The 15,417-nt window shown below is 42.9% G+C and overlaps 1 protein-coding gene across 1 annotated transcript; it reads left to right on the top strand.

Annotated features, from left to right (window-relative positions):
* The first annotated feature begins 1,693 nt into the window (after positions 1 to 1,693).
* LOC124115573 (speckle-type POZ protein-like) lies at positions 1,694 to 12,278 on the top strand. The gene is made up of 8 exons (XM_048392024.1): positions 1,694 to 1,954; positions 3,376 to 3,481; positions 3,648 to 3,821; positions 5,078 to 5,186; positions 6,851 to 7,020; positions 9,230 to 9,350; positions 9,844 to 9,966; positions 10,922 to 12,278. The coding sequence occupies exons 1-8, from the start codon at positions 1,866 to 1,868 to the stop codon at positions 11,059 to 11,061; spliced, it is 1,032 nt and encodes a 343-aa protein (XP_048247981.1). The 5' UTR covers positions 1,694 to 1,865; the 3' UTR covers positions 11,062 to 12,278.
* Positions 12,279 to 15,417: the final 3,139 nt, after the last annotated feature.

Raw genomic sequence — 15,417 nt, forward strand, 5'->3', positions numbered from 1 at the left:
AATAAATAGACAATCTGTGTCTTTTGATATCAAATATATCAACACGAGTCAATAAAAGTTTAAAACTCCGGCAGTTGCCAAAATTGTCTATTCCATCCGCTATTGTGGCGTTGACTGATGACGTTACACTCGCGAAAGACGAGGACACCAGTGACGTTGTGTTAGGTATCCAGGGAAACGGGGTGCTCTTAAAAATCCGAGGTCTCCCTTAAAAGATGAAATTGTCGAACCCAAAGAAATGTCTTTGCCTCGGCTGTTAAATGCATATTGCACACTAAGGGCGGTGTATTCTCAGATTCCCAAAGAAACCAGCTACTGGCACAACCCCTACCCTCGTTGGATGACGACTCTTCCAAACTCGTCAACGACAAGGACACCAACAACGTCGTGTTCCGTGTCCAGGGCATTGAGGTCAACGGCCATCGTGTTGGTCAGGTCAACTATGTCGAAGGTCATGATGTCAAACGTTTAGGTGGTCTGACAGAGTAAATCGTTAAAATATCCTGTGTCGATGATAGTCAAATCCGGATGCAACGAACACGATGGAATCTTAAGAGCCATAACAGCGTTATTTACTTCTGTTGAGATATTAAAACGGACTTTGTCCTTATCCGACTTCTTCATATCCAGGGATGATGCAGCTATAGGTACAAGAAGGACGTTCAAGTATGACGTAACAGCGTAGTGAACACAAGGGATGAGTGAGTGAGTGAGTGAGTGAGTATGGTTTTACGTCGCTTTTAGCAATATTCTAGCAATATCACGGCGGGGGACACCAGAAATGGGCTTCACACATTGTACCCATGTCGGGAATCGAACCCGTGTCTTCGGCGTGACGAGCGAACGCTTTAACCATCAGGCTACCCGACCGCCCCGAACACAAGGGATGAACTGGCACCCGTATCAAACAGTTTGACATCGTATCATTACAAGACTTAGTACTGCACCAAATGACCCCATGTACGTACATTGTGTTTCCATAAGTAGTTATTGTAGGAACAGAATTGAGAAAGAGCTTTATCACACATTTTTAGAGATATATTGGTATTGTGATTGTTTTAGAAGTACCAAAAACAACCAACATTTACTAATGAAAATTCAAAATAACTAGGACTAAGTGTCGAGATATTATCAGTATAAGTACTTATTATGGTAGTGGTAGATATGACAACGTTTGTAGACAGTCGAACCATGTCTCGAGATATCCAGATATTCGAGGCAAACGAACTTCACCAGTAATTCGACATAACACAGTAAAATAAACTGATGAAAATGAATAAGGGAACATTTAGTTTTAGAGAAAGTAAAAGTAAATGCTATTTCAAATGTTCTGACAGTAAAACATTTCCCTTTATTTTTAATTGTTCTCTTATTCGTTTTTCCGTATGTGCGATGTTTTTTACTTTGTGGTATTTCATTACGATTTGAAATTCTTACTTTGATCAATAATATATCTGTGAGAATAATGAGGTCATATATATATATATATCTTTATATCTATATCTTTCTATCTATCTATCTATCTATCTATCTATCTATCTATCTATCTATCTATCTATCTATTTTACGGACATAAGCAAAAGCTTTTAAATGACCTCATTATTCTCACATATATACTATTGATCAAAGTAAGAATTTCAAATCGTAATGAAATACCACACAAAACTATAACTATTACTGAGTTACTAAGACAACAATGAAGCTGGAGTCCGGGTCAGGCAACGCCCCCGTCTCATACACTGTCTCCATTGACAACGCATTCATAATACACCTGTCCGCGTCTCATTACCTGTAATCAATTGACCATACATACCAGGTAGGTCGGATTAGTATCAGGCTGGTCAGTGTGTAACAGTAACAGGGAGATGACGAATCCCGACACCTCGGCGACCGGGGTACTCCAGCAATGGGCGTCAACAGTCATCAATTTTTCTTCGCAGTATGACTCGAATGGGTACGTGAATCAGATACTGACCTCCAAACGTATAACAGTAACCTGTAGTGTCAAACAGAATGTTTACATTATTTCTGTGTTACATCCATTGGTAGACTAACATCTAGTCTCTGAAATGAACATTTCGTACAGAAAACAACAACAGTTGTTCAGTTATCTTAATAAAAATATAATAAAAGGGAGGCCAGTGACTCTCTTCATTTTCAGATACTGCAGTAGTCTAGACTTGCCAAACATTGGTTGTATTAGATATATATTTGTATCAGGGTCTGTAAGACAGACTAATCCATTGCCATTGGTGTCTTAGTTTAACTATGATTTGACACGCTAGACAATCACCAATACCTGAAACCATCGACTACTGTTGTGACATTTTTGCTTGACCTCGATCGACCGTCGGACAGTATACCATTGATTCACTGTTGGTTACCTGTGATACTTTAATATTTTACTTCGATGAAGATATTAAAAAGAATTCAGTTAAACGATATACATATATGTCCAGAACGCATGATATTGTTTAATGCGGTTCGGGAGACGTTGAAATATCTCTGCCGCACTTCCGCATTGTGTTTTGCCAGAATGTAAACATTGAACAAGGGAGGTAACTCGGTCTCACCTCGTCACCTTTCTTGGTTTCTGGTGTTTCATATTTTGTCCAATAAAACCAAGGTACTGCTAAACTGTCGTCACAAGAACTGAGCACGTGATACATTTCACGCTTATCTCCACTCGTTTATAAAAAAAAAGCGCATAATTGTTTTCATGACAATATATCAGGACATGTTTGAAGTTTTATATATTTTGCAGATAATGACTTTTCCCTTCAACCTTCAAAACTACAAATAAGCGAGTGTGTAATTATGACTCAGAGCGTGACATGATGACTTTGAATCACGCGAAGGTTAAACGTATGTATAGTAGTTGTGCTACACTGCCGGGCAAAAGAAAGTGACTTCGAATTGGATTTGTAAATACAATTTTAAACGTTATCCAAATGTTTCTAGGCTGAAAACAGTCGCCGAAACACTGCACACCTATGGTCCAAAACACAACTGTCGAAACCCGTGTCAAATACATCACCATGTTTTGAATGTTTCATGTTCAGCCACTATCAAACATGGGTGTATACTTTCTTAGAGGTGACAGAATGTCCAACTTTAGATGTAATTAATTTTGTCTGCGTAATTTTGCCGAAATATATAAAAGTTAGGGTAACAACTCACTCACTCACTCACTCACTCACTCACTCACTCACTCACTCACTCACTCACCCACCCACCCACCCACTCACCCACTCACTCACTCACTCACTCACCCATCCACCCACTCACCCACTCACTCACTCACTCACTCACTCGAAACAATCGAAGATAGGCTGTTTGCTACAGTCCAGTGTCTCCACTGTGTTTGTTATTCAGGTGGCCGGCAAGTGCGGCAGTGGGGCCACCCCGGGTGTACCCCCGCTATGGGGACATTGAGGGGGCGTGGGCACAGAGGACACGCGACAATAAACAGTTTATTGAGGTCAGTGAAACATACCCAGTGAACAGTGAACTGAAAGGGTGACTTTATCTGTGAACTGTAACAGGTATTTGATTAATATCTCCTCCTATGGTCTTACAAAGTAAACAGCGGTATTCGTAAGTGCGGTGTAATTGCTACATTTGTTGGGGAAAACTACTTGTTGCAGCTGGGGTACGACACAGCCGTGCACGTGTCCGGCATCAACATCTACGAGACTCTCCACTCTGGTGGAGTGAAGAGGGTGTCTGTCAGATCCCCCGGGGGCACGTGGGAGACGTTATGGGAGACGGGAAAGGTAAAAGTGTTCCAGGAGAGCAGGATATTCTCCCCTGATATCAAGGTGAGTGTCAGTACCGTAGTGGCTCACTTAGACGACTCGACATAGTCTGTGGAACCTTGTTATCTCGAAGAACTAGGGAAATTCAAATTGACATCGACTTATCCGTACATTGTTCGAGACAAGTTAGTATCAGTATTGAACCATTTCGATGAGGATTCTGCAATGATGTTACATATTGAACGATATGGTGGGATACTGGAATTAAGTATGGAATTACTGGAGTATGGTTTTACGCCGTTTTTAGCAATATTCCAGCAATATCACGGCGGGGGACACCAAAAATGGGCTCCACACATTGTACCCATGTCGGGAATCGAACCTTGGTCTTCGGCGTGACGAGCGAACGCTTTAACCACTAGGCTACCCGACCGCCCCTCGACTCGGTGGTAATCGAGGGAATGTTATTTTGAGCAGTAGTTTATTGGTCACTTGTCTCTCGCGAAAATGATCACCGTGTGACAGTGTTACATTGATACTACCCCAGGGGTAATGTGAATGTCTGTACAACACGGTCTGACAGTGTTACACTGATACTACCCAAAGATGTAATATGATGCTCTGTAGAACGAGGTGTAACAGTGTTACATTTATACAACCCAAAGATGTTATATGACGCTCTGTAGAACACATTGTGACAGTGTTACATTGATACTACCCCAAAGATGTAATGTGACGCTCTGTAGAACACGGTGTGACAGTGTTACATTGATACTACCCGAGGTGTAACATGACGCTCTGTAGAACACGGTGTGACAGTGTTACATTGATACTACCCCAGGTGTAACATGACGCTCTGTAGAACACGGCGTGACAGTGTTACATTGATACTACCCAAAGATATTATACAACGCTCTGTAGAACACGGTGTGACAGTGTTATATTGATACTACCCAAAGATGTAATACGACGCTCTGTAGAACACGGTGTGACGGTGTTACATTGATACTACCCCAGGTGTAACATGACGCTCTGTAGAACACCGTGTGATAGTGTTACATTGATACTACCCCAGGTGTAATACGACGCTCTGTAGAACACCGTGTGATAGTGTTACATTGATACTTCCCCAGGTGTAATACGACGCTCTGTAGAACACGGTGTGACAGTGTTACATTGATACTTCCCCAGGTGTAATACGACGCTCTGTAGAACACCGTGTGATAGTGTTACATTGATACTACCCCAGGTGTAACATGACGCTCTGTAGAACACGGTGTTACCACGGTTACCATGCAGTATGCTTTCTACATATACAGACCCCCAACTTCAGGACCAAGGAGGTGCGACTCGACGTCGACTGTTCTGTGGCACAGTCATGGGTCGAGATAGACGCCGTCGAGTTGGTGGGCAGAAAGTTAAAATCTGGTAAGACAATACAATCACTCCAGACCAATCATCACCTCCTTCCATAACATACAAATCTCGTCCAACGATAGATCGATGATGTGTGTGAGAAAATGAAAGCGCGTATGGCAAGCAGTACTGCAGAGGGAGGGTAACAACAAGTACGTCTTTTGGTATCGAATCGTCGACCTGCTCACAACACCGTGAAGATGGTCATCATGTCCCGTTGGCGTGGATCGTTGTTCATGCCTTCAGTCTGTGGTTTGCCCGTTCCAGACAGGTCGACGTGATATAACTGGAATACTGAGTCTGAGTTTTTCTAGGGTTTCCATTTTAATTGGGTTATTGCATTTTTCATACGGTAACCAATATGTTTTCATTCATCTATTCATCACTCGCCAGGGTTTTTTCCCAAAAGGAGTGAACATTTTAAGATTTCAAAAGTATGAAATAATGTTTTAGATGTATATAACTGTTCACAATATATGGGCTTGACTCGGATAGTAAATTATCTCGTAATTGTGTTTTGGAAATTAGCCCCTTTGTTCGCATGCTGAAAAAGCTTCATTGGGTATTTACGCGTGCTGTTTTTAAACATTTGAGTTTTTCGTTTAATGCATGTGTTCCTGCGCGCAAGTGAATTGAAAGTAATTTGGATTTGAATATTTGGGGGGGGGGGGGGGGGGGGGGGGGGGGGATTTTACGCAAATACGCTGCTTATCTGTAGCTCTGCTGAGTTAAACAACAATCACCCTTGTGTCGACATTGACGCTGTGTCAATCACCAGTCGCCGTTTCCCTCATTGTCACAGCAGGACGACTGTGTGTGTCGTAAAAGGCGACCAACAGGATCGGGTGGTCAGGCTTGCTGACTTGGTTCATGTATGTCACCGTATCCCATTTGCGCGGATCGATGCTCATGCTGTCAGTCGCTGGATTGTCTGGTCCAGACTCGATTATTTACAGACCGCCGTCATATAGCTGGAATATTGCTGAGTGCGGCGTTAAACAACAAACAAACAAACAGCAAAGCATTCAGGGTTAGTGGGCCAGGTGGTTAGAGCGTTGGCTGTAAAGGGCCGACCAAAGAGACGCTGGAAGTCAGAGACTGTGACGTAATGATCAAGCGCTGATTGTGTGTCATCATGTCCCGATGGCGTGGAACGTTGTTCATGCCTTTAGTTAATGGTTTGCCCGCTCCAGTCAGATCGACGTTATATAACTGGAACACTGAGTTGAACAATATTCACTCCTGTGGACACACTGACGCAATGTCGGTCACCAGTCGCCCGTCCATCATTGTCACAGCAGGACGACTGTGTGTGTCGTAAAAGGCGACCAACGGGATCGGGTGGTCAGGCTTGCTGACTTGGTTCATGTATGTCACCGTATCCCAACTGTGTGGATCGATGCTCATGCTGTCAATGGCTGGATTTTCTGGTCCAGACTCGATTATTTACAGACGGCCGTCATATAGCTGGAATATTGCTGAGTGCGGCGTTAAACAACAAACTAACAAACATTGTCACAGCTGGCTGGATCCATACTCTTGCCTTTGTATTACATAATGGTTATAAAACCGCAGAAAGTATTCAGTATACTCACCATGTTCATGTCTGATAGCGGTGTATTCTTAGATGTTTCCATCTATTTCACGTCACTACTGTTCAATACATCCACCGACAGAACCCCCACCCTCGTTGTCGGCGTTGGCTGATGACTTTGCCAAACTCGTCAACGACAAGGACACCAGCGACGTCGTGTTCTGTGTCCAGGGCACAGAGGTCTACGGTCACCGCGCCATCTTGTCGGTCAGGTCGCCGAAGTTGAAGGTCATCATGTCAGCAGCATCGGAGGTAAGTTTGAAAATCAAGTTATCATTGACTTTTGTGTTGTATTGTTGTAAGTTTTGAAAGTTACAACCTCCTTTGCAATCAGTAATGTACTATCAAATTATAACATGCTTTTGTAATCTGGCGTTACAAAGACGATAAAACACCAACTGATTTTACTCTATTTTGGGGCGACGGGGTAGCCTGGTGGTTAAAGCGTTCGCTCGTATCACCGAACACCCGGGTTCGATTCCCCACATGGGTGCTATGTGTGAAGCCCATTTCAGGTGTCCCCCGCCGTCATATTGCTGGAATATTGCTAAAAGTAGCGTAAAACCATACTCACTCCTGTATTTACTGTTCAGGTAAGCTATTGATCTGAAATTTATGCAAATTATTGAATATAAACCGCAAATAAATCGTAATAATTATCAGTTGTAGCATGGCTACGTAAAATATAATATAGTACTTATATTATTACGAGTTTATCCTGACACTTCCATAACAGGAACTGAGGCTAAATTACGATATCTGCTGAGGTCGATAAAAACCGAACAATATATACTGAACCGCAAAAGAAACATCACCCCGAGTAAAATTGCATGAAAAGTTGTCATTTAAATATCTGGGTATTTTTTGTCAAAGTTTCTAAAATTTAACATTACCTTGTCCGGAAAAATGAAATTTGATGATAAAAACAAAGCAGATGACAATAAATCCGATCGCCCAAACGCATCACGGCAACGGCCATGGTAACCCGATGCACGTGAGTTCCATGCAAATTGAAATGCACATGCGTTCCCCCATTTCTTGCCCTATAAAAATCCACCCAGATCGGATAACATTCATTCGTTATTGAATTGCTACCACATGCCAACATTGACAAGACATCAGCGACATCAAGCCCTTGGATGATTGCAAGCTGGACAAACTGCCCGGCAAGTAGCCAATGCATTTCAAGTCCACGTAAGGACCATATACAGGCTCCAGCAACGATACCAGACCACCAACACTACAGATGACCGACCACGTAGTGAAAGACCAAGGGTCACCACCCGACGTCAAGATCGTCAGATTGTGCGACAGCATCTTCAAGATCGCTTTGTTACTGCTACGGAAACTGCTCGACAGACCATGGGGACACACCAACGACACATTAGTGCGGACACCGTGCGTCGACGATTGACGAGCAGACATCTCCACTGTCACAGGCCACACCGAGGACCCATTCTGACACCTCGTCATCGCCGGGACCGTCTTCAGTGGGCAACACAGCACCAGCATTGGCGCCACCAGCAGTGGAGAAGAGTCCTCTTCTCAGACGAGAGCCGTTACTGTATCTCAAGAGCAGATGGCAGAGAGAGAGAGTCTGGCGACGCCGTGGGGAACGTTAAACGGATGCTTGTGTTGTTGAGAGAGACTCGTGGGGTGGTCCGAGCATCAAGGTGTGGGGTGGAATTGATCTTGCACAGAGGGTCGGCCCTGCGGTCTTCCAGAACATCGGTCCAGGGAGAGGCAATGGTGTCACAGCAGCTCGGTACATTGATCAAGTCTTGAGACCACACGCAATACCTCATTTGGCACGTCGCGGCAACCACGAGTTTCAGCATGATAACGCCCGTGCCCACACTGCGATAGCAACAGATACTTCCTCCAGCAGAATGGCATCATATCCATGCAGTGACCTGCCCTCAGTCCCGATTTACATCCCACTGAGCACCTGTGGAACGAGATTCAAAGACGGCTGAATGACGTCCGACCAAAGCCGACAACTGCAGCTTAACTGCGTCAGGCGTTCTTCAGAGTTTGGGCTCAAGTGCCTATGGCCTTCATCAACCGCATGTTGACGTTGCACGGCAGTCATCAAGGCACATGGCGGACACACGAGATACTGACTTGTGAAGCCGTTTTCTCAGAGACTAGTGTTGTGTTTCACTTTTAGAACATTTGACACTTTAATTTAAACCTTGAAGATCAGTTTTGCCAAGTTTCGTCTTTCTAATATGTCTCAAAGTATGTTTACAGTGTTTGGACAAATAAGGTTTCTCATATGTCTATCCATGGTGACGTTTCTTTTGCGGTTCAGTATATAATTCACTCAACCGATTTCACGAATGTGATTTTCAAGAGTACTTTGATATATATATATATATATATATATATATATATATATATATATATATATTGGGCATTGCTGTAACCTGAGACCAAAATTACACGTTTATTCCTGCAGAAAGGTGCAATTCCTATAGAACGTATGAGTGCCTACGCCTTCATTGGAGTCCTCCACTACGTGTACAGCGGCCGTATCCCCGGCGACCAGACAGCATACGTCTTGGTGGACGTGTGGAGAGGTGAGCCACCGGTGTTGGGATGGGGCGGTAGAGGGATAGCAGTTCTGAAAGGGGGTTGGTATGTTGGATAATGCTTCAGATAAGGAGGTGAATGTGGATATCAACGAGAAGCAGGACGTGGACGTAGCAGGGCAGAAAATTCCGCGATGGGGCTTGAAAGAAGAGGCGGGTGATGCACTAATGACGAGTACGAGCGTACAATGGTCAGAATCCCGGGCTCGTGTAGTGGATACCTCTATTAGGGAGAGACTTAAATCGATTATTCGATGGATCGCTTCTAAGGATTCTTAAATGACTATCTTCAGGTCCTGCATTTCGAGTGCAATTATTATATTTTGAGACATTGCATGTTGTATTTTGCCGCAGCTGCGTAGGAGAGACTTAAATCGATTATTTGATGATCACTTTTAAGGATTCTTTAAATGACTATCTATTGGTCCTGAAATTCCATTGAAAATATTTTTTGAGACATTAGATGTTGTATTTGTGGCAGCTGCGGCGATACTTCAAATGGATGGCCTCCGAGCGTTGGCGGTGACGATGATCGACGCCAAATTGGACACGGACAACGTCGTTGATGTGTACGCCAACGCCATCGCTAAAGAACCGATTTCAGGTGATATTTTACTAATATTAATTATGTTTTTGATGTGTTGTGATATCTGATGTAAGGAATACCAAGGGTACTAGACTACGTTTGTTGTATCCGAAATTCACTTGACACATGCCTATTCATTTTGACTTTGCTAAAGCTGATAATGCGCCTTATCCGACTTTGTCACTGCATGTGGTGACTCGTGTGTCGACATTGACGCTGCGTCGATCACTAGTCGCTTATCACTCATTCTCACAGCAGGACGACTTTTCGTGTCGTAAAAGGCGACTAACAGGATCGGGTGGTCAGGCTCGCTGACTTGGTTGATGCATGTCATTGTATCCCAGTTGCTCATGACATCAACCATGACATCCATCAATGTGTGGTCCAGACTCGAGTATTTACAGACCGTCGTCATATAGCTGGAATATTGCTGAGTGCGACGTTTAACAACAAACAAACATTTGTATTACAAAATGGTTATGAAACCGCAGTAAGTATTCAGATTTTGCTTAAGCTGATAATGCGTCTTATCTGACTTTGTCACTGCATGTGATGGCTGCATTGAATGCAATAGCTTCGTCATTCATGCTGTTTTTTATGGCACCGTGATACAACACTGTAATGTTCGATATAGTTTCTCTATCTCTGTTTCTGTAATCTTCTTTTCAGGACCTCGCCGTGGAATATTCCATGTTAATTTTCTATGTCAAGTACATTAATACATATAATATTTTATGTCTTTTTTCAACTTTTAATGCCAAAAGAACCGTAAAGAAATTCATTGTTTCCAATTGGTGTCAATCATTTGGAGCCATCTTGGATATTAATATTTCATACAACATACCTCATGGCAATGGGGGCAAATGACGTCATGGATGACGTCATGGATGACAACCATATTTTATGAAGATTTAAAAGCAGCATATAATCGGAAAGCAATTTGAAGACATGTTTTTCTTTTTCTGTCTTCTAGATGATATTCGGGAAGTGTGCCTCGAGTTTTTGGCTTCAAATCTGGCGTCCGTGTCCTTGACTCCTCAGTTCAAGCAGCTCCCCCAGGACTTGATGCTGGAGATCGTGCAGCTGTCCACAGCCAGACTCTCGCTCAGATAAACCAGCTGCTGTCCACAGCCAGACTCTCGCTCAGATGAACCAGCTGCTGTCCACAGCCAGACTCTCGCCCAGATGAACCAGGTGCCGTCATCTACCGCGCCATGTTGACGTGACGTACGTGGCGCGATGTCGTGGAGAGAACCGGCATGATTAGAGATGCGATTTCATGCGAGATTAAACTTACAATAGGTGTGAAAACTAAAGTTGAACCCGCCGTCAAACCCTTACTCACTGTTGTGAAGATATGTTCCTTTTGGTAACAAACAACATCTTCCCTATTCTTAGTACTAGTGTTACAGCCCGGAGCAGTAACTAATGTTTTATTTTACTAGCAGAACTGACATTTTTATCATGGAAGATGGGTTTCCCCGAGCAGCCGGGTTCAAAGTTCGGCTGAGCCAATAAAGGATCTGGCACTCATGTGTCAAAATGAGAAAAGAAACGAAACAGCCTGTGACTCTAAAATTTATCTAACTTCCTCATCTTTTTGGGGTTACATGCAACCTATGTTTGCCATAAGAGGTGACTAAATGGGTCGGGTAATCATCATATCCCTATTGTGTGGATTGATGTTCATGATGTCAATCACTCGATCCTCTGGTGCAGACTCGATTCTTTACAAAACGCCGTCCTCCTGCTGGAATATTGCAGAGTTCGGCGTCAAACAACAAACAAAACGTCATTAAAGGGGAGTAACAGTGTCTGTTACTGGCGTACTGGCACAGAGGGTGATCACAGATGGTCAAGTCGTCTCAGGCGCCGCAATTCGCTCTGCGGAGCTTTGTCCCTTAAACTTGCAAGATTCCTTTGTTCGTGGGTTCAATTCCCTGTTCACCCTGATCATGCTTCTATTTTTGTCGGCACCATTTCCGTGATTGTGGGTTTATCAAAGTGGAACATGTCTTAGAACTGCTTCAACTTGGTGTTTCCTCCCACACCGTTTTACAACTGTTCAAAGTGGCGTTAAACCAAACTCACCCACTCACTAGCATTTTTGAGTCAGTAAATATTCCACGATTTAATAAATTGGTTCTATTAACTCATTCTGATTTGGAAAAAAACCACCTCAACAATATTCACTATGCAACATGTATTTTGTACAGTTTTAACAGTTCAAGATAATACATTTTGTTTACGTTTCTATACGTATTTATGAACGTTGAGTTCGGTTTATATGATTTTACATTGGGTATGTGTTTTTACATAAATTGAATTTTTAAAATGATTGTTCGTTTATCTATCAAGTTTGACATGCGTCATCATCGGTTGACGTACATCAATCCATCCTGATCTTGTCTAGCATACATGGACATTACCATACAAGTATGTATGTGTGTGTAACATTCATAGCGTCGGTATATGGAATTTAATAAAGTACACCCTGATGAAGATCCGGGTTACAATTGTCTACATCAACCCATGCTTGTCGTAAGAGGCGACTAACGGGATCGCGCGTCTAGCTCATCTTCTTGGTTGATCCACATGTTATTGTATCCTAATTGCGTGCATGCATGCTCATGATGTCAATCACGGGATTGCCCCGTCCAGACCCGATTTTTTACAGACAGCCGTCGTAAGTGTGAAACTGTGCGGCGTATACAACAAATTAAAAAAAAACATAAGTCCATGAAGCGAACATAAAATATGACCTGGAAGACAATTTCGCCAACAGAGAATTGTGTCGTCTCAGAGAAACTGTGAACACCCTTAATACTTCCTAATGCGCAATAGATTTCTTTGGTTCAGTAAGCCTACATATGTTCATGATTTTAAATATCACTTGATATGTTGGAGGCAAATAAACATGAGTGGTCCAAGTTTTTCTAAAGCTATTCCACCGACCCAGGGGACCAGGGAAGAAATACGAGCTTCCAATCGTTCTTGTTTCTGTTCCAGGAGAGAATAGGTTCCCAGTACCCTCGGTCCGGTACCTTGGCTGATTGTGTGTCATTGTGAATTCATTCACTGGTTAATATGGTCTAGCCGGTATATAGGTTGAGCATTGGTGAACAATATTCATTAACTCACCAACATGTCTGACCCAATCTCTGACACATTTATGAGCGAATGATTCATTGCGCAAATGAGTGATTGGATGATTGAGTGGAGCTTAACGCCGCTTTGAGCAGTAATTCAGTTACAGTAAACTCCGGTTATAACGAACTCGGGGGGACCACTTAATTTTTGTTCGTTATAACCGTAGTTCGTTATATGCATATATACAGCATATATACATCAAATGGTCGGGACGGAAAAAATAAGTTCGTTATATCCGTCAGTTATAAGCGTGTTCGTTACAAACGTAGTTAATGTTAGTGTATAAAATGACTAATGTGGATTTAAGGTCCGATGTGACCCAGGTTGTTGACGGTTATCACGATTACGGCGCTGGTATAGCAATACCCAGGATCATGTGTTAATCACCAGCGAATCTTCGAATCCACGACACGCAGGCCCTGACACGAAGGGGTGCAGACATTTTGCCCATCTTTGCCCCAAATGATATATGAGCCATTACATCTTTAGAGCCAGGGCTAGAAACGCAACAGACTCTCACCTGCTTCACTGACCAGATTTGCACAATTTTGTTCCAAATTATACCCTAGCCATCAAGGAGATGTTTGTGTCTGCATTAAAAATTACTATTTGCTACTTTAAAAGAGGGGGCACGGGTGGCCCAGTCGTCTGAGGCGCCGCGGTTCGCTGTGCAGAGTTGCGTCCCTTGGGCACGCCAGAAACCTATGATTGTGGGTTCGAATCCCGGTTCGCCCCGATTATGTTTCTAGGTTTGTCAGCACCATACCCGTGCTCGTGGGTTTCACCAAAGTGGTAAACGTCTGAGACCTGCATCACTTCGGGCCTTCCTCCCACAATAAGCTGACACGCCGTGATATAACTGGAAAACTGTTAAAAGCGGCGTTAAACCCAACAACACACACACTCACTCAGTCAATACCAATCATCAGATAAAATCATTCCCCACTATTTATCCAAAATAGTAATGTTATTACAGCCGTAGACATTTGAAGACACGCAATCCAGACAATCAATTTACCTATAACCTAAATATTAACCTTGTGAGCGTCTATGTCGAGTTTTTTGATAACACAACCGGAAGAGACGTGTTTTAGCTCTTTAGGCAATCGTTTTGAACATTCAGTAAGGAGTTATCGTCCACTGTGCCTGTGACTGACGCAAGCGTTTCAACAATATTAAACCAACTATTCCGTGTATATCGCCAACTGGATTGTTGTTGAAAGTTTAGACGAGGCAGATGAGGCACATCAAGTCATGAATATGATCCGTGTGCGATAAATGACTGACGGATAAAAAATGAATCAACACTATTGGGCCATTATGGGGCCGAGCCATACACATCCGAAAAAACACAATTGAACGTATATAGAGTCAATATGGTGCATCACAACCCGTGCAGGGTTAAGGCTTGGTAACGCGAGAAGCACAGGACACAAGAGCCGTTTGTTCAACCAACAAACCTCACCATCCAAGCGAATTAACAACTGAGGCCCGCGTCACAGTTATGGCTATTAAACAAAAAGAAAAAACATTGTACCTTATAATCTTAAATTACTTTCAAACATTTTTTATGTTAAGACCAAATTGCTTATTCGTTCATGGTGACACGAGTCGCTTCATGTGATTGGGTGAATGAATGTTGTTTTGCGTCACAGTGAGCACTATTCCAGCTATAAGATGGCGGACTATAACTATAGAAACCCTGGACCAGACAATACAGTGATTGATGGCATGAGACACTATCCCCATTATTCTGCTCTTATGATAAACATGGGGAGCTGGAGTGTAATCTGTCCGGGATGCCTATGTGGTTAGCCCTTGAAGCAAAATATATTCATGCGATGTGCATTACCCCACTAAGTAATACGGACTTCTTACGTTTAACATGTGGTGGTGAATATCGTGGGTATTTCTACTATTACCATGGTATTGGCGATAGCTAAAAACACTCGATTATCGATTATCATCGATTATCCTTGTTTCGGAAGTGACGTCACTGCCATTTCGCATGTCTCCAAATTCGCATAGGATTTCTCTCGCTCATGAGCGTAAAATGATTGAACAGTTATTTTTAGCGACGTGCCAATCGAATATGGTTCAAAACGAATCTATGGTAGCGAATGGGTCCAGAGTAATTAACGAATCTATGGTAGCGAATGGGTCCAGAGTAATTAACGAATCTATGGTAGCGAAAGGGTCGAGACTAATTGTCCCAACAGAATAGAGATAAAATACACTGAATTATCCAGGATGTTAAGTGTTGATACTGTTGTGATATAATGCCATAGCACGATGTGGTTTCCCACAATGTAGCTGCAT

Source organism: Haliotis rufescens, unplaced genomic scaffold (assembly GCF_023055435.1).
Source record: "Haliotis rufescens isolate VD_foot unplaced genomic scaffold, xgHalRufe1.0.p SCAF_106, whole genome shotgun sequence".
Lineage (NCBI taxonomy): Eukaryota > Metazoa > Mollusca > Gastropoda > Lepetellida > Haliotidae > Haliotis > Haliotis rufescens.

Coding starts and splice junctions, on each gene's coding strand:
- LOC124115573 (XM_048392024.1), top strand. CDS start 1,866: ATGACGAATCCCGACACCTCGGCGACCGGGGTACTCCAGCAATGGGCG. Junction 3,822..5,077: donor TATTCTCCCCTGATATCAAG/GTGAGTGTCAGT, acceptor CTACATATACAG/ACCCCCAACTTCAGGACCAA. Junction 9,967..10,921: donor CGCTAAAGAACCGATTTCAG/GTGATATTTTAC, acceptor TCTGTCTTCTAG/ATGATATTCGGGAAGTGTGC.